At 41.7% G+C, this 23,740-nt stretch overlaps 1 protein-coding gene across 1 annotated transcript in view; it reads right to left on the bottom strand.

Annotated features, from left to right (window-relative positions):
- GDPD1 (glycerophosphodiester phosphodiesterase domain containing 1) overlaps positions 1–22,419 on the bottom strand; it is a 35,710-nt gene extending 13,291 nt beyond the window's left edge. Inside the window, exons 1-6 of the mRNA XM_054008262.1 lie at positions 22,235–22,419; positions 15,088–15,130; positions 9,173–9,308; positions 7,074–7,119; positions 4,831–4,949; positions 563–652 (exon numbers count right to left, since the gene is read on the bottom strand). Of these exons, the coding sequence (XP_053864237.1) occupies positions 563–652; positions 4,831–4,949; positions 7,074–7,119; positions 9,173–9,308; positions 15,088–15,130; positions 22,235–22,373 (573 nt within the window). The 5' untranslated portion in view covers positions 22,374–22,419. The remainder of the gene's footprint in view (positions 1–562; positions 653–4,830; positions 4,950–7,073; positions 7,120–9,172; positions 9,309–15,087; positions 15,131–22,234) is intronic.
- Positions 22,420–23,740: the final 1,321 nt, after the last annotated feature.

Raw genomic sequence — 23,740 nt, 5'->3', positions numbered from 1 at the left:
GGAAACCTGTGAAGGAGAGGAAGTGCCCTTGGTACCCTTCAGCTGGAAGGCCATTGGTGAGACTAGCAGCACAAATTAAAGCGTGTAATAGGACAGCGTGGAATCAGGAGAGAACTTCAGTAGGATTGTAAGAGTAGGATGGGGAGTGGGAAGAGATGGAGGAGTAGAGAGACTTGAAAGCGGGGAGGAGAATATTCAACTTGATGGGGAAAGACAGCGGAAGCCAGGAAAGAGGTCAGAGAAAGATGTGGAAGAAGAACATGTGGGTCTCACTCTCAAGCATCAATTAAATACATTCATATGTATAAAAATTAACATAAATCATTTTAAAAAGTTAGGACAAAAAAGGAAGTGTCAATATTTTATTTAATTTATATTTTAATGTGTGGAAGAGTTAATACCATATTGGTACCACAGTTCTGACCACAGGTGAAAAACCTGGGTAAATGGCTAAATACTCAGCATTTACAGAAAAATACTGTATCAATCACCACACAGTAACAGATAGACTGGGTGGAGAGACTGATTCTTAACTAGGGCATAGTTATTTCTTGGTGCTTACCTCTTTATGACACTTCTCCACAATCTCATAATTGACATTGCCCCACACTGTCAAATGTTCTCTTTTGTACTGGCTCACCAACTCTGAAACCTGCGATCAGTAATCAAAAAGCAGAATCCTGACATTTATTCACCGATACCACCCATTTGAGATACGTTTATTCTACATCACTTGCAGAATTATTCATTGGGAGCTCAATATACTGCAATTTATCATAACAAAGAGTTCCTTCAGAAAAAGACAGTTCTTCATACTCTCTCCCACCACTTTAACACAGCCACTTCTAGGACGCAATGCAGCAGCTGTTCAGCACAGCATTTCAGGACAAGAGATAAAGAATACTGAGACATGGTGGTGTTAGTGGCTATAAATAGAGCCCCTTTTGGGAACCAGCATCCTGGTCACTTAGGACATGTAGGGGCACTGGGTGTAGTTAAAGTAGGAGGGAGTTAGGTAATGTGATTGGGTTTGAAAGGTTCATGGAGATCACTTGCACCTGTAGGGAGTCTGATGAGCTAAAGAAGTAATTAGCTCATGAGCTAGATAGCTCAGAGAAAAAAGCAAGCGGTATAAAAGGCTGAGCCAGGCAGCAGGAGGGAGGTCCCTTCTATCTGCTGCTACATTGTGTTGTACATGGAGCATAAGGCAAAAAATAATAAAGACTCTTGGTGAAGGTACCCTGGTGGAGCATGTATGCTGCTGAAAAACCAGGCGGGCTTTACCAGCCAGCCATATCAGGGGTTTCTCTCTTCTATTAAGTGCTAGCATACAGTACACATGTTCATGTCAATTCCAATTAGGTGACTCCCAAGCTCCACCCCGGACGTGGGGTCAGAGTTAAGGAACCGCTGATTGGAGCGCCTCTCTACCGAATGCTGCATCATCTCTGGTGTGCGGGGTAATAGCATGAGAAGTGAATGTATGTACCGAGGGCCACGTTGCTGCACTGTAAGTTTCATGTATTGGGACCTGGGCCAGGAACACCGCTGATGAGACCTGTGCCCTCGTGGAATATGCCGTAAGTGCCAGGACTGGGACCTTCGCCAGCTCATAGCACGTGCGGATGCAGGACGTGATCCAGGAAGATATTTTTTGAGATGAGACCAAGTGTCCTTTCATCCAGTCTGCTACCCCTACAAACAACTGGTTTGACTTCCTGAATGGCTTAGTGTGCTTGATGTAGAATGTTAGTGCCCGTTGAACATCCAATGAATGTAACCTCTGCTCTCGACTACTGGCATGAGGCTTAGGATAGAAGACAGGTAGAAAAATATCTTGGCTAGTATGGAAGCGTGACACTACCTTGGGAAGAAAAGCTGGGTGAGGCCCGAGTTGCACCTTATTCTTGTGGAAGACCGCATAGGGTGGATCGGAGGTAAAGACCTTTAGCTCTGACACCCTCCTGGCTGACGTGATGGCGACCGGGAAGGCTACCTTCCACAATAGAGAAGGGTGCAAGCCACTAACAGTTCAAAAGTGGACCCCATTAATTTGGAGAGGACCAGATTGAGGTCCCATTCCAGGACAGATTGCCTAGTCTGAGGATGTAGGCGTTCCAGACCCTTGAGGAAATGGCCTACCCTGGGGTTAGCAAATACGGATCTGCCAGATGCTCCCAGGTGGAAGGCTGAGATAGCAGCAAGATGTAACTTGATGAATGATGCTGCCAGTATGTGTTGTTTCAGGTACAGAAGGTACTCTAGAATGAGTGGTATAGACCCCTGTATATGTTGCTGGGCACACCAGCAAGTGAACCTTTTCCACTTAGCTAGATATGTGGCCCTAATAGATGGTTTCCTACTGCCAAGTGGGACCTCCCTTACTGGTTCTGACCACAGAAGCTCCATGGGGTTTAACCATGAAGCTTCCAGGTCGTGAGATGGAGGGACTGGAGGTCTGGGTGATGAAGGTGACCATGGTCCTGAGTGATCAGATCGGAGTGCAGTGGTAACTCGACTGGAGTGTCCACTGACAGTTCCAGGAGCGTGATGTACCAGTGTTGTCGGGGTCACACTAGGGCCATCAGATTTACTTCTGCTCTGTCCCTGTGGACCTTAAGTACTTGTGCACAAGAGGGATTGGGGAAAAGGCATACCACAGGCAGCCTCCCCAGGGAAGCAGAAACACGTCCATGATCAAGCCAGGACTGTGCTTCTGGAAGGAGCAGAACATTGGACACTTCCTGTTGCTCCTGGTGGCGAAAAGGTCAACCTGGGGAAACCCTCACCTTTGGAAGATGGAGTGTATGAAGTCCGGACGGACGGACCACTCGTGATTGAAGAACGATGTGCTGAGGTGGTCTGCTAGTTTGTTCTGAACTCCTGAGAGATCATTCACCTGGAGGCGTACTGAGTGGGCTATGGACAACTCCCATAGCTGGAAGGCTTCTCGGCATAGGGGGAGGAACGGGCTCCACCCTGCTTGTTGATGTAAAACATGGCAGTGGTGTTGTCCGTCATCACTGCCAAGCACTGACCTCGTAGTCAGGCCTGAACAGTTTGGCATGATAACTGTACTGCTCTGAGTGCCTTGATATTGATATGAAGGGGGAGCTTGTCCTGTGACCATAGACCCTGTGTTTGGAGATCTTCCAAATGCACACTCCAACCCAGAGCTGACCCGTCCGTTACTAGGGACAAGGAGGGCTGGGGGCTGTTGAATGGGACTCCTTCACACACTGTCTGAGGGTCGAGCCACCACTGGGGGGACTCGAGTACTTGCTCTGGTACCGTGACCACTGAGTCCAGGATGGCATGCCCCAGGCGATAGGCCGAATCGAGCCAGGCCTGGAGTGGCCTGAGCTTCAGTCTGGCATGGCGGACCACAGACCGTAAGCGCAGGCTGCCACGTGGCCAAGGAGACTCAGGCATCTTCTTGCTGTAGTGGTCGGGTACCGCCTGAGGTTTTGAATAATGTCTGTTATGGCTTGGAATCGGGTCTCTGGAAGGAACGCCCTTGCCTGTACCGAGTTCAGCACCTCCCCGATTAATTCTATTCTTTGGGTCGGTGATAAGGTTGACTTGTTCACATTGAGGAGGAGTCCCAGTCTCTTGAAAGTGGATCTGACTAATCAGACTTCAGACTCTACCTGCTCCCTGGAGCGCCCCCATAGTAGGCAGTCGTCGAGGTAGGACAATACCTGCACCTGCCTCCTCCGGAGGAAGGCTGCTACGACCGATAAGCACTTGGTGAACACTCGGGGAACTGTTGACAGGCCGAAGGGGAGGACCATGAACTGAAAGTTTTTGGTCAACCACAAACTGTAGAAATCATCTGTGCGCGGATCGAATAGCTATGTGAAAGTACACATCTTTCATGTCGAGAGTGGCGTACCAGTCTCCTGGATCCAGAGAAGGGATAATTGTACTTAGGGAGACCATGCAGAACTTCCACTTTATCATGAATTTGTTGAGTCCTTGCAGGTCTAGAATGGGTCTGAGACACCCCCCCACCCCTTGGCTTTGGGGATTAGGAAATAACAGGAATAGAATCCCTTGCGCCATAGCTCTTGAAGAACCTCCTCCACTGCCCCTGCTGCGAGGGGCGCCTGCACCTCCTGGAAAAGGAGTTGCTCGTGAAAAGGGTCCCTGAAGAGGGACGGGGTCTTGGCGGTCCACAGCAGACTGTGGATGAAAGGCAGATTCCATGAGCAACTGCTTCAATCAGAAATCTCGCTCCTTTAGCTCTGGTTGGAAAGCCCTGCAGATCTTGCACCTTTCTGGCTGGTCCGCTTCCCTTAGACACTTCAGACACGAGTCGTGGGGGTTGCTCATTGGCATAGGCTTGCAGCAGGTTCCGCATGGTTTAAACCCCGCTCTCAAACCTCACTATATTTACTAACAACCAAGACTAACCACAAATAAACTAGGCTAAACTAACTATATGAAAGAACGCTAAGGGAAGCACTTGCTAGGCAAGCGATCGCAGTTCCAACGACCATCACTGGTAGTAAGAAGAAACTGAGGAGGGGCTGGGTCAGCAGGGTCATATATTGAGTGCCATGAAGGCGCCACTCCAGGGGGCTCCACAGCTGACCCAATGTGAGCTGCTCAGGGATAACTTTCCAACAACTGTGCATGCGGCATGCACACCCCTAATTGGAATTGACATGAACAAGTTCTCAAAGAAGACCACCACCTTCTACTGAATCATCAGTTCTACTTCCTGTAGTCTCTAATCCAAGTACAGATGAGATGTGACCTTTGCGCAATTTTATTCCAATGCAACTCAAGGTGCTAGTTTTGGCCAGCAGGTACTGTGTGGTGCACCTTTTTAATCAGCACATTGTTGTTCACTTTGATGTCAATGTTGACTGGAATATGTGGAAATGCCTCAAACACCTCCTTCAGCAGTGGAATGCGATTGTCTTCACCCTCACAGTGGCATTCTGGGAAAGCAAATGGAGTTGTGTCACTGCTGTGATTTGCCTCTCAATATTTTGCAGATAAAGCAAATCTATAGAGCACTCAACATTTTGATCAAGGACCTAAAAGAAAAATAGTTCTGAAAAGCCAGCATACTCCTTGTAATGAGAAAAAAACCCTGCAACTATCTAGGGGAATCAAAATCATTATCAAGACCAATCCTATGGTCCAGCATACAGTGCAATAAGCTACCCTCAGATGCTCATACTTGGGGGAACAAAATAAACCCTCTTGGACCAGCATACTTGTATAGGTATCTGGAAACATATACACATTTAGTTCTAATTTTTAATCTAGATACAAACTCATCAGGTGGCAAATGGCAAATATAAAAATCCATCCCATGAAAATGGTGTAGCAGAGTTTTGTATCACAGGATGATGAGTTGAAGTGCTATTCTGCCCAGTAATGGTAAGAGACCATTTTAAATTTCACATTTAAGGTCACTGAATGAGAAACATTTTTATTAACTGGAACTAGAATGCATTTTTGTATTTTGCTGTCCAATTGTGTAGTAGCATGATAGTGACTATGACATCAGTTCTCATTGCTAGAATCAGTGTCTACTGATACCTACGTCTTACCTCTGGAAGCTGCTCCTCAAACTACCTATGTGCACGGGGATTGAGGAGACTTCCCCAACAGGCACCCTGTTCTTGTAGGAGGGGCAATGGGGAATCCCTTGCACTACAATGCTTTCTTTGATCCAAGATATTAAAAATTAAAACAGAACTCCCACCCTCCATTCTCCTCCTCTATCAAGAATGGTTTACATACAATTCACACCAACCCTGCCATGATGCCAGAGTGTGGTTTGGATGACACATCCTATCCCAAAAGCTACTATGAATTGGCTGTCAATTAGCTGTGGAAGCACACGAACTCCAACACATGGAATTCAAAACAACTTAGAACAAAAAATAATGATCATCATCATCATCAACATTTCAATGCCCACCCTGTTCAAATCCTAAGTTAATGGTCATGGCCAACGTACCCTCGACTTCCAACAGCTCCAACCTGCTAAATTTAATGGTTAACAGATAATGATAAACAGAAGGTGGGATTGATAGAAAGAAAAATAGATAGGTATCATCTAGTTAAGAAAGTGTATTCTCTTCTTAAACTATTTACTGGGGAAGCATTATCTAGTAGTTGGAGAAGGGAACAGGAGCCAGGAAATCCAGGTTTCAGTCCCACAGATGCTATGTTACCTTGGACAAGTCAGTTGACCTTTGTACCCTTATTTCCTCATTTGGGAAATAGGATAATTGTGAAGCTTCACTTAGTGTTTTTGAAATGCTTTAAGATTCTCGATGGAAATTTTGAATAACCTTGGGCATATCTGAAACAATGTTGAGGACCATTAATACTAAATACAGATACTAAGTCCTTCAATTTAGCCCATTTGATAAAGTTTTCAGAGGTTTTGAGGTGGGGGAATTACTCTTGATTTTGTCAACATGGTGAACATGATCTATTTAAGTAGCAGCCTGAGAATCAGCACCTTGTTTTCATGAGAAATATGTTCACCATTTGATATGCTTTCCTCCTCTCACAGCTATATCGGTGCTTCTCTTAAATCCATTAACAGAGCAACTCACTCTCTCCATTCCTTCTGCTAAAAATGCCTTTGTGTCAGCCAGCATATTGCAGAAGTCTCTACCAGAACAGTGTAGTAGATCCAAAAAGTCTCTTGAAGTCACAAGCAGATAACACACTAGCCAAATGCCATGAGTTGGAAAGAGAAAAACCATTTTTCTCCCTCCCCTTCTCCCATATCAGGGACTATGAATCAACAATCTTAAAAGAAATCACAGGGGAATTGGAAAGTGGATGTACCTATTGCATGCAAGTAACTGAACAGGAAAATCTCTCTTGCCAAGTAAACATCTTAAATTAAATCACTACCCACTGATGTGGAATATATCAATTTTTTTTTAATCAAGGCAGATAATTTAAACAAACAATCTTCCATTCCATTTGCCAGAAGAAGAACTATGCTATTGTTAATTCATGGAAAAATATTGTAAATGCTGTTGCAATTTAAAATGATAGGTTTAACTACAAAGAAACAAAAAGATTACCTTTCTGAAAGGTGACATCCAATTTGCAGAGATATGGTGGGAGTTCCTTAAAAAACAAACAGAAAAAACGAACATTAGCATAAATACACACAGTCATTGTTTTTCTTGAAACACATGGAACATAACAAATTTCAAGCCACAAATCATATAAACATTGATTATCTTGAAAAGATACTAACATTTTGTATATATTTATAAGGTCTCCTTGCCTCTGTATTAGAAATGGTTTTGTGAGTTGTTTGCACAATGACACAAAGCAGAATGAATATTCTAAGAGCTACCCTAGCAGCGACTGAATAAACCAAAGAATGATTTTGAAATTTTTATCTATGGGCTCATCTACATTACCCCCTGGATCGATGGGCAGCGATCAATCCAGCAGGGGTCAATTTATTGCGTCTAGTCTAGATGACGCGATAAATTGACCACCGAGCGCTCTCCCGTCAACTCCGGTAATCCACTGGCGTGAGAAGCGGAGTCGACGGGGGAGTGTCAGTTGTCGACTCAGCACAGTGAAGACACCGCGGTAAGTAGAGCTAAGTACATTGACTTCAGCTACATTATTCACGTAGCTGAAGTTGTGTAACTTAGATCGATTTCCCCCACCCCCCAGTGTAGACCAGGCCTAAGACTTCAGTAATTCTATTAAAATGTTAGTGAAAAATTACAGTTCTCCAAGAGATGTGTTTTTAAAACAATGTGTGACAGTGTACCCCATAAGGCTTTATGGGGGTGTGTGCTTATAAATGTATGTATGACATAACTGGAATATGTTTTGTGCTGCCTGTGCCATGTAATATATCTCCATAAAGGTTATGGTCTACTATAGCTATTCATCCTATTTGTATATATATATATCATTTTCTACTTGAGGTTAAGAATATGGGCTGTATGCTTGCTTGGTTTCTAAGTAAGCTTTGTGAGGCATTTGGTCAGCTTCTTTAGGAAGGAATTCACCAGGTTAAGTACCTGATCAGGAAACACTTGGGGAACACTGCATCTTGGAATGCTCCAATCCACATAAGAAGTCTTCCTGAAGACATGCAAGATACCATGTGAACAACGGCTTCGGCCTGTAAAGACTGAGTCATGCAGGGACATGTGACTTGCCCAGGTGACTCCAAAACTCCATCTTGGAGCTGGACTTTGCATAGGAGGGGGGTCTCCACCCACAAGAGAGTCTATTTAAACCCGTGGGAGACCCCTCCATTTTGGTCTTCAGCTGGCTAAGGAAGGAGCCTCTCCACCCCCCTAAGATACTTGAAAGGAACTGGAACAAACGACAGTAACTACAGGGGGTGTAAGTGATTGCTGGCCCCAGGCTAAAAGGAGATTAGCCTGTAAAAGGGAGCATTCTGGAACTGGTGAGGAACTTATCTGTATTTAGTTTGATAAGACATAGATTTGCGCATTTTATTTTATTTTGCTTGGTGACTTACTTTGTTTGTCTGTTACTACTTGGAACCACTTAAATCCTACTGTCTGTATTTAATAAAATCACTTTTTATTTAGTAATTTACTCAGGGTATGTATTAATACCTGGGGGAGCAAACAACTGTGCATATCTCTCTATCAGTGTTATAGAGGACGAACAATTTATGAGTTTACTCTGAATAAGCTTTATGCAGGGTAAAACGGATTTATCTGGGTTTAGACCCCATTGGGAGTTGGGCATCTGAGTGCTAAGGACAAGCATACTTCTGTGAGCTGTTTTCAGGTAAACTTGCAGCTTTGGGGCAAGTGATTCAGACCCCGGGTCTATGTTGGAGCAGACGGGAGTGTCTGGCTCAGCAAGACAGGGTGCTGGGGTCCTGAGCTGGCAGGGAAAACAGAAGCAGGGGTAGTCTTTGCACATCAGGTGGCAGCTCCCAAGGGGGTTTCTGTGATCCAACCCATCACACAATGGCTCAGTACTTAGGTATTGAAGGACACTCTACAAATGTAAGACACACGCTTTGGAAATCACAAGTGCAGTGTCCTTTGCTTCCTTCCCTAGCCTAATGTCTTAGCAAAGCAATATATATCTGTCGTCTACTTTTTAACCATTAGGTGTGTTTTTTTTGGTTTGTTTGTTTGTTTGTTAATTTTCTTAAACTTACCGAGTACTTGAGGTCAGATATACTGACATCAACTCCAGTTGCTCTCTTCAGATTCTCGTCATGCGATACCACTACTTGTTCGTCTTTCGTCAGATGACAGTCTAGCTCCAACATATCTGTCCCCACATTAACTGCACTGCAGCAAGCCAGAAAGCAGTCTTGAACCACAAGTACTTTGTGGGATGCACAAATAATTTATAAACACACAAACTTTTATCCAGTGAACTTGGTCCTGGTGAAACCAAGAGACTTTAAATTATTTACATTTATACCATCTGAAGCGGAGGAACAGCAAAGTTAACAACTTGCACAAGACCAGTGTCAAAATCAGTGTCAAAGCTGGGATTTGAACTTGGAAGCTCCTGACTCCCTGGCCTCTGTGCAGATCATGTATTTTTTCCCCTGTACTGTCTAAGCCTCAACACACAGTCTTGCTAATCTCTCTCAACCAAGAGGGACAAACTTTAAGGGCGACAGGGTACTTCACTCTCCATGGTCACAGTTTAGTAATTTTGGCATCTGACACTTTCTAGCCTCAGCATATTTACTGTTAGGAAAATTATAAATTTAAACTCTCTTTAATGAAAATTATTTGAACGGCATAGGATTTTCTTTTAAATTAAAGATTTTTTAAGTGTTAAAAAAATTTCTTTAAATTACATACAAGAGACAGCTAAAGAAATATTGAACATTTCAGTACTGTGATTCTTTTCTTTTTAAAAAGCTTGTCTGATTTAAGTTAGCAGGGACTGGATGGCTCAGGGGATTAGCAAAGGGAGATGCAGCCTTGCACCTTTTGGATACTGGTCCAAATGCAGCTCAGGTTAGTACTGAACAAAAGCTGTTACCATCTGAGAATTCCCAGGTGACCTATGAGATCACCAAACTCTACAATCAAATTACTAGTGCACAGGGGCCCACACCACAAAAACCAATTCCATAACTGGCACATCTGATAGTCTCATCTGAGAGGCAAAGGACTAAACAAACCCAGGAGATTAAATTCCCTCTGTATTCTTATAGTGGGTGCCTGGAGGAAAGGGTTGATGGACATTTTGTTTGTGAAGGAAAAGGTGAAAGAATGAAGAAGACTGATGAGTATTAATTAAAAAAATAAAACGTAAAAGTTAAGTGAGTTGAACTTAAAACTGTAAACATAAACAGATGTATCATTCACATAAACTGAAAAAATCCAGAATTAGATTTGAGAGTCTAATTTCTACATGTAAAATCAATTAGAGCAGATTGGTCAGGAATAATTTGCAATATATTATTAAAAAGCAACAGAGGGTCCTGTGGCACCTTTAAGACTAACAGAAGTATTGGGAGCATAAGCTTTCGTGGGTAAGAACCTCACTTCTTCAGATGCAAGTAATGGAAATTTCCAGAGGCAGGTATAAATATAAATATACCTGCCTCTGGAAATTTCCATTACTTGCATCTGAAGAAGTGAGGTTCTTACCCACGAAAGCTTATGCTCCCAATACTTCTGTTAGTCTTAAAGGTGCCACAGGACCCTCTATTGCTTTTTAGAGATTCAGACTAACACGGCTACCCCTCTGATACTTGACAATATATTAAGGTTTATAAATTAAGCTTCTGAAACCAGTTTGTAAAAACTGTCAATCACTGACTTTTAAAGCTGTAAATATCACTTCCTTGGAAGATATGACCTCATTTTACCACCATCAACAAGTAGTCAAATGTTAAATAGTGAGAAGTACACACATTATGTAATGCCTCTTCAAGGATCTAAAATTACTAGGGATTTGGACACAGTAAGGACTTTAATCTGTCTGTTTCTTGCTTTGTGAGTGAGGGCTTGTCTACACTGGCAATTAAGAGCGCTGCAACTTTCTCACTCAGGGATGTGAAAAAAACCACCCCTCTAAGCGCAGCAAGTTGCAGCGCTGTAAAGCGCCAGTGTAAACAGTGCCCCAGCACTGGGAGCCGAGCCGCACTCCGAGCGCTGGGAGCTACGCCTCTCGTTGAGGTGGTTTTTTTAGTGCGCTGGGAGAAAGTAAAAAATATTACTTTTTTAATAAAGACAAATGAGGTCAATAAAGTAAGCATTCAAACCTCCTAGCTAAGCATTCTCCACCTCATTAAATAATTGAAAACAATCACTATCAAAAATCCAGGTTTAGATTTTCAGAGCAGTGCAGACAACTTTGCCACATATCTTCCATTCTATTATTTAGTTTATCATAACCCTAGTATCAAAACTTCTATGAACTCTCAATACAGTGCAGGTAAGTCAGAGAAGTATTCTTTTTAAAAAAAACTGCTGGATATAAATACATTAAAAATATTAAACTCAAACTGGGCTCCAGTCTCCAATGAAAATTGAGTTCTCCATCTATCAACATAAAAGAGATCCAGGAGGTTAAGTTACACCAGACAGTTAAGAAATACAAGCCAAAGTTTGAAAGCCTTTCAGTTAAAACAGAATATTTTTCTTAGCTGTTTGACAATGAATCTTAAAACATTTACCAGTGTGGCTTGATTTCAGCATTTTCGGCTGGATCCAATGTTCATTCAAGTTAATGGGAGACTTTTCATTGAAATCAATCTGGCCTTTTATGATTTAAGCATTTATATATGCAACACTACAAACAAACATTGTAGCCTATTGCCATAAGGCTACTTAACATGATTTCTGACCTAACTGTTATGATGATCAAGAACCAGGAATGTGTCAAATTAAAACCTGTCTGCTATTAGCTATCATTCAGTCCCAATAATTAAGTGTGAGAAGAGAAGAAAATACAATATCAAGAATACTCTAATATTCAGCCTGGTTTCAGCTGACAGGATCTCTGGAAAAAGCAGCATTTCTAGCTACCTTACAGGACAGTGGCCAAGTTCATGAATGACAGTATCATATATTACCATTAAATATCCAAACTTGTTATCAAATGATAGTATTGCTTAAAAACACAGAGCTATTGCTGAATGGAAGCAGGAAAACAACAGCTCCTATTGTCAATGATCCTAAGTGTTTGCCAGCCTGTAACTAGTAACTACTGCTAGAAGGTTTCTCTTCTTACTACTTAGTGGTTTCAGCTGGAAATGGGAGGCTGCTCTACAGCACAGTCAGAACTTCTCAAACTCACATTGCCCTAAAAAAGACAAGACATTCCCTCGACGCAAAAATGCAAAGTATTCTGGTATTGCTGGACAACCACTTCAGTACCTGAGATGTCAAACGGACTCATTCACAACCTAATGATAAAATCCCGACCAAGCAAGACTTTTTTAGGTTTAGGGATAAACTCACAAAAATACAGCTGTTTGTTTTCATAAAGCCCCAACTTGTTCCAAGTAGTGAAAGATATCAGAACAGAAGGCCTAACCTAAAGATGCATTCCCATTTGGCAATGCCTGTAGTTCATAAACTCCAGACTGACAAAGTTCTCTTTTATTTTCTGAAGACCAGCGAACTCTCGAATGAACTCTCTCACATCAACAATATAGCTTTCGAAGAAGAAACTATAACCCAGTGAAAAGACGTGTCAATCTCTTGATAGCTTCTTTATCTGACTCCTGCCAAGATCCCAGAGACATGGTACTAAGGTGCATTTTGTATTCTAGATGCAACTAAGATTTCTATTGTGATTCTTATAGCACCTTGCATGCAAGGCCCCAATGTAATTTTAAAGATTTCTTTTAAATCACGCTGTGTTTAGAAATAATTTTAAACCTAAAATCTGTGTGTGTGTGTGTGTGTGTGTGTGTGTGCATTTATATATATGTTGGGCACTTTAAATTACAAATAAGAAAAATGTGGTCCTTGGTCTGAAGAGCTTACAATGTAACTGATATTAACTGTAAATCTGACAGGGATAGATAGTAATGAATACAAAAAATACCTCAAAGTACTATTTTACTCTTACTATATTCCTTAGGGCAGGAACCATGACCCGGTACACCTCTGAGCATTGTAGGAACTTAAAATAGTAAAATCAAGTTATCCAGGTAAGAATTATGCAACACACATTACTGATATATAAATACACTAAAATGCAGATGAGAAAACATGCAAAATTTTGCCCCAGCTAGTTATATTTAAATTAAGAAAACTTTATCTAAAGTTTTAACACAAATCATCAAAATGACAGATTTAAGACAATATACTACATAGATTTTAAGAGAATTGGTAACAGGTTGCTTTGAGGCGCGTGTGTTAACAGAGTTGAAGAAAAAAGGGAGGTAGTTTTAAAAACAAACACCCACCCACTATACTAAGCTGCCATGGAGATTAGAAGCCCTGTGGTGCTTTTCAATAGTGCTGTTTGGTTAGGAACACTGGCAGTGCTGCATACTCTGGAAGAAAATGTACTAACTGTAATGAGGCTGTTAAATACAAATAAAGTTAAAAAAAGACATTTCTGCCTCTCTACTCTTAGGTGACTGAGAGGAATGTTGGATTTGTTTCTTTCTGGAATATTGCTGAGAACTTTGTTGTAAGGGCTTTGGAGCTGTGCTCTAGCTTCACTCCAGCTCCAGGCAAAAACCTGCAGCTCCACTGCTCCGAAGCTGCTCCGCGCTCCAGCGCCAGGCTCCGCTCCAAAGCCCTGGTAATTCACCATTTTCAAAGGCTGCAGTTTGAGGGGCTTTAGAAAAGACTTCCCAATATCAACTCAGTTTAAAACCCATAGGTAAGAGACTTTCATACAAGCCAGGTACATAGCAGGTACGAAAAAAACATAATATGCACTTCTAATGAACCTTCCATCAATTATCTCAAAGCAGTCTGCTGACATTAACTTAAGTCTCAACACTGTTGTGAAGAAGGGATTATCATCCCTTTTTACAATGAGGAAACTGAGGTAAAGCAAAAGGAGTGACTTGCCCCAGGTTTCCACACCATGGAATTGAACACAGAACCCAAGTCTCCTGAATACCAATCCCGGGTCTTCATTAGCATATGGATTGTGCGTTGTTATTTGAAAGACACTAGTGTCTATATCTCACTAGTAACAGCAAATGATAAAAATTACAGAAAGCAACTGTGTAAAGATACTGTATGGTGAATAAGTTAAAGGGTGTAGTTACAAGAGGAAGAGAGAGAAGAGTTTTAAGAAGAGATTTGAAAATAAATGGAAGTCTTAAAATAAGAGACCTAATCCAAAAAGAGAGAGAGAGACTCAGTTCCAGGAATGCTTTTCACATAGACATGCATGCAGAACTTTACTAACTTGCTGTGTTTAATTTTTGAAGCCAAGGGGAAAAAAACACCAGGTTTGACATTTCCTCTTTCATCCATACACTATTCATTTCAATACAGAAGTCACCAGACAATGCCATGAGTAGAATCCCCTAGCCCACTTTGGTCTCCTCCCTTTGCCCTCTGCAGTAAATCTCTTCAAGAGACATTTGTGCAACACATGAGCAATGCAAAAAGCTTTGTAATTTATTGAAAGAACACAATGAATCTCCGTATGGCGGCCCAAGTGCAGTGCCAAGAACTGACACCAGGCTACTCTGATTTTCAAATACATTGAGGTCAGTACTAACTGCCATCTTCATAACACAAGTCTCATTCAGCTAAATATGTAGCTTTTCAAAGGCAGTATTAAAGAAACATGCAGTATGTTTCCATAGTTCGAGCAGGGAGATAGTAATCATTTCTCCTGGGTTCTGTTCCCAACGGCCACTGACTTAACATATGTTCATGGGGAAGTCACAACATCTGTGCCTCTGTTTCCCCATCTGTAAATGAGGATGATATTTACTGTGTGTAAAGCACCTGCATGACAGATGTTAGTTACAGAAATGTAAAGTATTACTATAGAAATTGAATACTGTATCTTAAACAGCTGCTATGTGCCAAATACAATTCTTTAATGTCTCATATATAGACGAAATTATTAAATGAGACTATTTTAGATATTTGTTCCTTTTGTACTTACTGGCGAAAAGCTGCCATTGTGTTTTCCAGGTTCTCTCCAGCACCTGTGAAAACATCAAGAACAAATTTAATAAAAGATATTTTTACTATACCCTGAGGAAAAATATATCAGTGAACATAAATAATTCAATGGGTAAAAATGTCAATATTATGGGGGAATGTGGTCTGGAGGAATGAGCCAGGAATCCTGAATTCTAATCCTACCTGACACTGACTCATTGTATCATCTTAGGCAAGTCACGTCACCTCTTTGTGCCTCAGCTTTTCAATCTGTAAAATGAGGCTAATACTTATAGAAGTGTTTTAAGTCTTAGTGTTAGTATAGCACTTTGAACACAGAAAGCACTGAAATTCTTATTGAGTATTATATAAATTAGAGACTCAGACTTTCCCCAAAGGGCCATACTGGGAACTTGCCAGAGGTCCCCACATAACTGGCATAAAGTAGAGCAGACTACTCCATATACAGAGTACAGAATACAGATGTGTGGTCCACAAAGACTACTACTCCCAAGACATAGTGCCCTGAACCTGTATCTCTATATCAAAAAAGGCAATTGAAGGCTGTTTTGTAGAACTCCCTAGACAGCATTTTATCCTCATCACAAACAAGACATTTAGAATACCACATACTTCAGACTATTTTTCAAATTGCATTAAAATGCAATGTCAATAGCACAGATGAAATGAAATTATCTAGAATAAGACACTAACCACAAAACAAGCCTGCTTCAGACAAGAGAACTTTGACTGGTATCAGTCAAGAATAATTAATCCTGTACGACTTCTTGACAAATTCTGCAGATTAACTGAAACATTGCTAAACTTATTGAACATGCTAACACAAAGCCCAGCGGTAGGATTTAAGATGAACCTAAGGCCCTTTCAAATGAGGGAAGTATGTGCTGTAGAGAAGATAATTTCAGCTTCCAGACAGAGATGGTGCAAAGTGCATCCTTTAGAAACTGAGTTGAACAAACATCATCATCCCAAGAAATGGTAGGCCAATAGCGTAACACCCCACTACTGGAGAATTTTGTCTCAAGTATCTTCATTCATGAGAATGAGTCCCATGATATAGCAGTAAAAACACACAGGAGATCTATTTCAGGGACAGCAGGAGAGGGTGAGAATGAACACCGTGAAAGAAAGAGTGGACTGACCATGCTCTTGAAGCCTACTCTTCCTAACAACACAGCCCAGCCAGTGTTCAAAATACTCCTCTTCACTACTATAGCTTCCACTAGAGACATTAAAAACTTTGCTCTAAATCTGTTCCATGTTTATATTGCATGGGGAAGACACAAAAAAACAGAATACGGCTTCAGAATGAGAAATCAAGACTTACTTATTTTTGTGGACAAATTTCAGCAACAACTCCACATCAGAGGTTCGCAAACTGCAGTCAGCAAAGTATTTGGTGGTCCACAGACCTGTTTGGCTACATAGTCCTGGACTCTGAATGACCAGAGTAAGGTTACTGTAGAATTATGACAAATTTAATTCTACCTGCCAAAAATTCATATCTGATAAAAAGTTGGAATTATTAGAAAATAGAAGCCTGTATCTTTACATTTAGGATACTTCCTGAATCAATTTGAGTAAAATAAATAGAAGCCTAATTAGCATAAAAAAGGATTTTTTGCCAAGATAGAGAGGCCTGGCATGGGGGTAGTGAAAAGGATATTAGTTTCAGCTGGGATAAGGACAGATATACAAACCTATTTTACTCTGAGCCAGGAGTAAGCTAAAAAGAGATTTGCAAGATTAAGATGACCCTTCCCTAATGTTGAACAAGCCTTTGAAATTAGCCTAGCATGTAGATACGCTTGTTGTTAAACAAGGATCATAATCCATAAAATACTAAAAAACCTGGAAACATACAAGAGCTATAGTATCTGGAAGCACTGTCTGTTGGAGAAGGCACCTATGCAAATATCTGCTACCTCCTCGCTGTGACAAAGGGGTGGACGGGCGGAGAAAGACTTGATAAAGAATATGGTACAAATTGATAATGAGACCTGGTCTACAAAGCTGTAATGGTTTAACTAGAGATCATATTTTATTCTGATTTAGTGAAACCCATACAACTGTGTGTGTGGATACTCATATCAATTTAAACGTATGTACGTTTAGCGTGGTAAATTTACAGATGCAAGTTAAACTGAAATACTTTTAAACTGATATAAGACTCCAGATACAAAAACTGCATGACACCAATTTAAGTTAACTGGTGAAGCTTCTGTGTTTAGACAAGGCCCCACTCATTTCCACTAGTTCACAGAATTTAACTGCAGAGGTCACTGGCTGTGGGACCCTCAGACTGACAGGTTGAATGGCAACAAGTGTACTATGGTTAGACTGACACAACATGCGACACTGATGGCATGATACAAACTGATTATTTTTTTATTTCATTTCTTAACTGTGTCTCTATCTGTTCTGAAAAACTTCCAGGGATGGGTATTCCACCTCTCTTTGAAGCCTATTCCAGTGTATAACTAAACTTAGAGTTGGAAAATTTCTCCTAATACCTAATCTAAATATAAAGATAAAGCCAATTATGTCTTTTCCTACCTTCAGTGGACAGGGGGAACAACTGATTATAGTCCTCTTTAAAACAGCCCTTAACATATTTGAAGACTGTTGTTAGGTTCCCCATCAGTCTTCTTTTCTCAAGACTATAACATGCCCAGGTTTTTAACCTTTCCTCACAGGGCAGGTTTTCTAAACCTTTTATATCAGAGTTGCTCAAAAACTTCACACCTTATTTTGTTTTGATATTTACACAGAGCTAATTCAAGAGATGTAAATGAAATTCAGGCTCAGAAGAGAAGTAATAAAAGGAGATTTGGAGTCTAAGGCCTTGCCTACATTCAAAGTTGCACCAGTTTAATTTAAATGTACGATTTTAAACTGATTTAGTTATACTACTGCAAGATTGTGTGTGGACACATTTAATTTAATTGAAACATGGCTTATATCAATGTAGCTTAACTCAATTCCTTAGATAAGGCAAAGCCACACAGGGCCTTAGTGATGAGGACAAGAATCTTAAACTATCTTAAACTTTGACTTCGCTGTAGTAACACAGTCCATAAGCCCAAAACGTAAAGAGAAAACAAAAGCAAAAATCAAGTTAATCTTCAATAGCAGCATGGAAGTCCACAAGTCAGGCTTTAATTGATGGGTGTGGCCAGCCACATGGTACAGGTAGTGGTGAGACAAATAGATTGGCAGCAGACAATCATGCTTGTGGGTGCTTTTGGGGAGCAGAAAGAATAGTTTAAAGAACAGAAACTTGGTTGAAGATTCCAAAGGCAGTGGAGCCAACACAAAACCAAACAGCCAAAAGACGTAGCTGAGCTAGAACTGGAGTTTTATTGCCTGGCCTGCTGCTAGCCAGATTCCTAGCATCGGGGTTACCACCAGCTGGTTATGCAGTGAGAAAAGAGAATATTACAATAGTCTGAATGGGATGAAACAAACCCATTAGCAATGAATAAAATCAGCAAGAAAAATGGGAGTTGCACTCTGGCAACATATCTGAAGTGACCAGGGATTTTCCACAGCAGAAACAGGAGTCAGATGTCAGCTGAGGAGATGATTCCTCCTAAAGTTTCAAGCATGGGAGAAGGCTACACAGAAAAGTCATGATGGATAGAAAATTACAACTGTTGACTAGATCCTCCTGGTATTATCTATTTTGTTTGAATTTCATTTTAAAACACATTTATACGCCAAGCCTTATAATATGGTTAGCAAGCAAGACAAAGGTACTCAAAGGCCAAAGTAAAGGACATGGTGCAAGAATTTAGACAGCAGAAGGAAAATTAAAAAATGTGTGCATCTCATGAATGTAAGAATGAAATTTAAGACCACACTGACAGATTATATTACCCAGTGCAAGCATGTACAGTTTAATGAGAAGAAAGCCCTGTGTGACATCTAGGACACACAGTTACCAAGTGCTCTGCACCAGTAGTTCTCAGAAAAAAATAAGTTTAATCACTGACTCCAGCCACTAATAACTTGGACAAAAATCACTGTTTAAAAAAAATAAATTAAAAAAAAGTTACCTTTACCAGAGTCAATAGAAATTTAACCCTGAAAAAAATATTTGTCCTACGGTCTTTCAACTAAAGGATTCATCTCACTTATTAACTAATATGGGTAATTGTTCAAGTACTCATTTAACCATTTTGTTTCTCAATATTACATAAGAAATTAAGGATTAATGATAAATTACACAGCTAATACCACGAAAAATGTTTAAAATGTACCTGCTGTATTTTTATGTTCCTCATCAGATCAACAATTTTCTCGTGGGCTAAGTGCCCAATGTCAGAAATATAAAAAGCTACAGTTAATGATTGAGACAAAACTTTCTGAATTTGTAGGGAGGATATCTGGGAGAGTACCAGAGGATTAATTAAGTCCTTTCTATAGAATTACCATGTCATCTTTCAGATTCCAGGGTGGATAAAAATCAATGATTTAAAAAAAAAAAAACAACAACAAAAAAACAAAAAACAAAAACACTTTTTTTATTTAAAATCAGATTTTTTTTGGATAAAATGCTTTTTGAGGAAAAAACCTATCTAAAGATAGTTTTAATTAAAACTATGTTATAGCTCAAAGATATCTTATAATGGAATAGGGATTATAAATTCTAATTCTACAGTATGAGACAATATATTCATGTAACGTTTAAGAAAAGTTTTGTAAATGAGTTCCAATAGTTCATGGATTAGGGACCCAATCTTATGGGGTTCCAGGGTCTTCTGTATGTATTATTTAGGTTAATCTTTCTATCTACCCAATGGGGCTCAGTCTAGAAAATACCATCAGAGATGCTTAGTTTTGCAGTTCTCAAACTGTGGATTTGTGTCTCCAGAGGTAACATGCTTGTTAACAGCAAAAATGTTTTTAAATACATACATACATAAATAAATAAATATATAGAGGTGAGAAATAACAGACCTCAACCCTATTGTCCCTCTGCAAATTTGTGTATCCAGAGTCAATCCCTTACCTCTCTCTAAAAGTATAGTGTGTACCTTCTAAAAACGAAACCTACATCTATCTCTGACTTGTGAAGAATATGTATTAAGGTTATAGCAACCAAAAAGAATACACTTATGTAGAAATCCATTATTAAATCAAGTCTTCCTGACTAGTGATTTAAATCAAATCCACCCTGTCAAATTCCCTGTAAATGTCTGTTGTAATGTTTTGAAAAAGGATCCCTAGTTCTGCAACACAATTTTCATGAACTAACTTGTGACAGAGGAACTGAAACAAGAAAATTAACTGCTGCAATGAATCATCTTCCTTCCTTTGAAATGCAAAGGCTGTGTTTACTACATGTATTCTGACATATTATGTGTTTAGGTACCTCTCCATAATGATGTACTGCTTACTTACTTGGTATGTCAGCTATATAGCCAAAGGTCCAAACAAATGCAAAGACCTCCTTCCCTGCCATACTTGGTACTGAGCCAAAGTGGCCACATCTAGAGATTTTCATTTCACATTCTACTTCAGAGAACATCAATGTAGGGCAGACGAGAGCCATGAACAGAGCCCATGGATGAGTTAAAAGATGACAGAATTCTACAAAAACATATATGAAACAAGAAGGCTCTCCTTCCTCTACTTCGTACATATAATCGATTCGGTACAAACCCCCAATGACCACAAGAAAATATAGTTCATTATCAATTTAAAACGTAACAAAGTGGATGCCTATTTGCAATGAGTGTGACTGGTAAGCAATGGGCTGACAACTCAATGGGCTGCAACTCAATCTGCACAGCCTGCATGGATGCTAGCATGGAATATCAGGGCTCAGTTACTGATCTTTCAGATTTACCATTTCAAAATTTAGACCAAGGGAAGATTATCTACAAATAATGGATGAGGACTTCTATGCAGGTGCTGTAAACTGAGATAGAAGGGTTAGAGTTTGATCAGCCATCTCAGTACAGAGAAACTCAGACAGGTTAAGAGATATCTTGATTTCTGAATTTCATAGTGGTAACACAGTAAGGTCCTGACAATATATCCAAAGCAGTAGATTGAAGAAGTTTTATTTAGCAAACACTATGTTATATATACATCCAACTCACTTCTCACAGTATTGGTCTTACATGGTAAACTGGCTGTTTCAATATCCTAAGGTTACTACTACTGCCCCAGTTGTACTACACAGCATATGTACACACCATCCTTCATTCGGGTAAAGGTTGTTTGCATAGAAGTGCCTAACAGATAATCATCCTATTGAATAAGAATGATCTTTTAAAGCTGCTGACTGGCACAGCTATGGAGGAGGTAAATCAATAGGCTGGTTATATGCTAACTAACATACCCTAGAAAACAGTAGGAGCAAAGTTACTTAGGTCAATCACTAATCAGAAATGTAGATGTTATAAAAAATTAGGTTTTAGGAAATGTTTCCATTATTTTAATAGAACCCAGAAGTCTGACTCCCAACGCCCTGTTCTCCCCACTAGATCACACTTTTCACAAAGAAAAAAAAACATATAGCAAATCTGGGCCGGGTTTGAGTTTCGGGTAGAAACCACCAAAATGTGGATTCCACGCAAAGCCAGGTGGCTCCATATGAGATTTGCTTGGAGTTGGAGAATTTGTTCAACCCTGAAACCAAGGACAATTAGGCGGTGGGGCGGGGATAAAAATGGGGTGCTGGGGAGAAGATTTGGAGGGGGGGGGGGAAAGAGAGAGACCCAGTGCGAATGGAAATCGCTGGGTTGCACGCAGCCAGACACACACAGCTGGCTAGCCACTGCCTAACAGAGCCAACCCGCCCCAGGAAACAGGCAGATCAGCGTGTCCCAAACACAGCGCGTCAGCCTAGGGGGATTACAAGCCCTTTGCGGCACAGCCCGGCTAGGGGCTGACCCCCACTCCCACAAGAACAAGGACCGGGCCGTGGGGAGAGGGGTCTGAGGGGAGTCCCCCACCATCGGGCCGGGGAGGAATGGGGGAAAGCCGGGCAGGGGGGTAACCCCCCCGCCCCCCCAACCCTTGAGGCGAGAGGTGACCCCGGCCCCCCATGGTTACGGCGGGAAACGACCCAGCCCCCGCAGGAGCCGCGCGGGCCCCGAGCCCCCGGGTCTCACCGCCGCGGTGGGAGATGTGCCGGCAGCGGAAGCGCTGCCGCTTGGGCCGGTGCAGCAGTCCCGGGCATTTGAGCAGCAGCGCCGAGGTGAGGAGGTAGCCGCCCAGCGTAGAGACCAGATACAGGGCGACGCCGGCCATCCTGCCCGCTCCCACCGAGCCGGCCGGCCTGCGGCAGCCGCGCAAAGGCCCGCCCCGCGCAGCCGCAGCCACTCCCCCCCGTCACCCCGGGAGAGGGAACGGAGAGCGCAGGCGCGCAGCCGCACGCGCGAGAAGGGGGCTCGGCCCTCCCTTGAGGGGAAACTGACCCACTTCTAACACTTGGGGGCTCATAGAATCATAGAACTGGAAGGGAGCCCGAGAGATCATCTAGTCCAGTCCCCTGCACTCAAGGACTCACCCCCCCTTCTAGCCCCCCTTGAGGGGACTCAGGCACCCCCAATGCAAGGGGGGGATTAACCCCCTTGCCCTGCCCTATACACCAGGGAGTGGGGGTTAGTCCCCCTTTCCAGGCTCTCACCTTCCCTGAGGTCATTCCCTGCCCCACACACAGAGGGAAATTAACCTCAAAACCCTTCCCCCCATCCCAGGAGGTGGATTAATCACCTCCCCACAGATTGCACCCCGCTATTGCACACATAGGGTTAACCCCCCCAGCCTCTATCTTCCCTGAGAGGGCTCTTCCCCCAACGAGGACTCATTAACTTCATTTCCTCCCTTCATCAGAGTATTTAGACCTCTTTCTTTCCCCATAGCAAGATTAAACCCTGTCACACAGCACAGGGGAACTTTATGCCATGGAAGGAATTCCCCTTCCCATCCCTCATAGATGAGGGGCTTGCCCCCATTTCACCTCAGCAGGGGGTGCTCCTCTAGGCTTCCTCCCCCCAACCTCTGAGGGGGAACCTCAAACCCTCTCCTGCTTTCTCCAGTGGTTTAGGCAGAGCATATCTTTGAATCACTTCTTTCCCTCACCCAGCATACAAGCATTTGTGTCAAGTTTTATAACTTTTCACCTACAGCCCTTAAACCTCTGCCTAGGGGCATCCTTACATTCTCCCCCATCCCATCATCCAGGCAGCCACAGGTGCTACCCCTTTCACCTACTTGGGATGGAAGAGGTAGCACCCGCACAGAAATGGAGATGATTGAGAATGTTTTGATTAAATATGCCAGTCACATGCACATCACTGGGTTTAACGCAGCCCTAATATGGACACAGGGTCAATATCAGCAGAGGGTGGCTAGCCTGGAAACAGCCAATTGCTTGTGATTCAACAGGTGTAAAACAAGTGACTGAAGTACAATTGACTGAGTGTACCTGTGAACGCCTCTTCTTATGGAAAGCACGATGGATGTTTAATAACCAGCACTGTAAAACCCCATCTAAAATAAAATCATACTTAAAAGACTATTGCAAGAATGGTTTCTGGGATCAACAAAAATAATCTCTCTGTTAAACTTTCCTTTTTGAAGGATAGTACCAATGTGACATAGGCCAGGTGTGA

Source organism: Malaclemys terrapin, chromosome 18 (genome assembly GCF_027887155.1).
Source record: "Malaclemys terrapin pileata isolate rMalTer1 chromosome 18, rMalTer1.hap1, whole genome shotgun sequence".
NCBI lineage: Eukaryota > Metazoa > Chordata > Testudines > Emydidae > Malaclemys > Malaclemys terrapin.
Note: the sequence above shows the minus strand (reverse complement) of the source record. Positions and strands in the feature narration are given on the sequence as shown.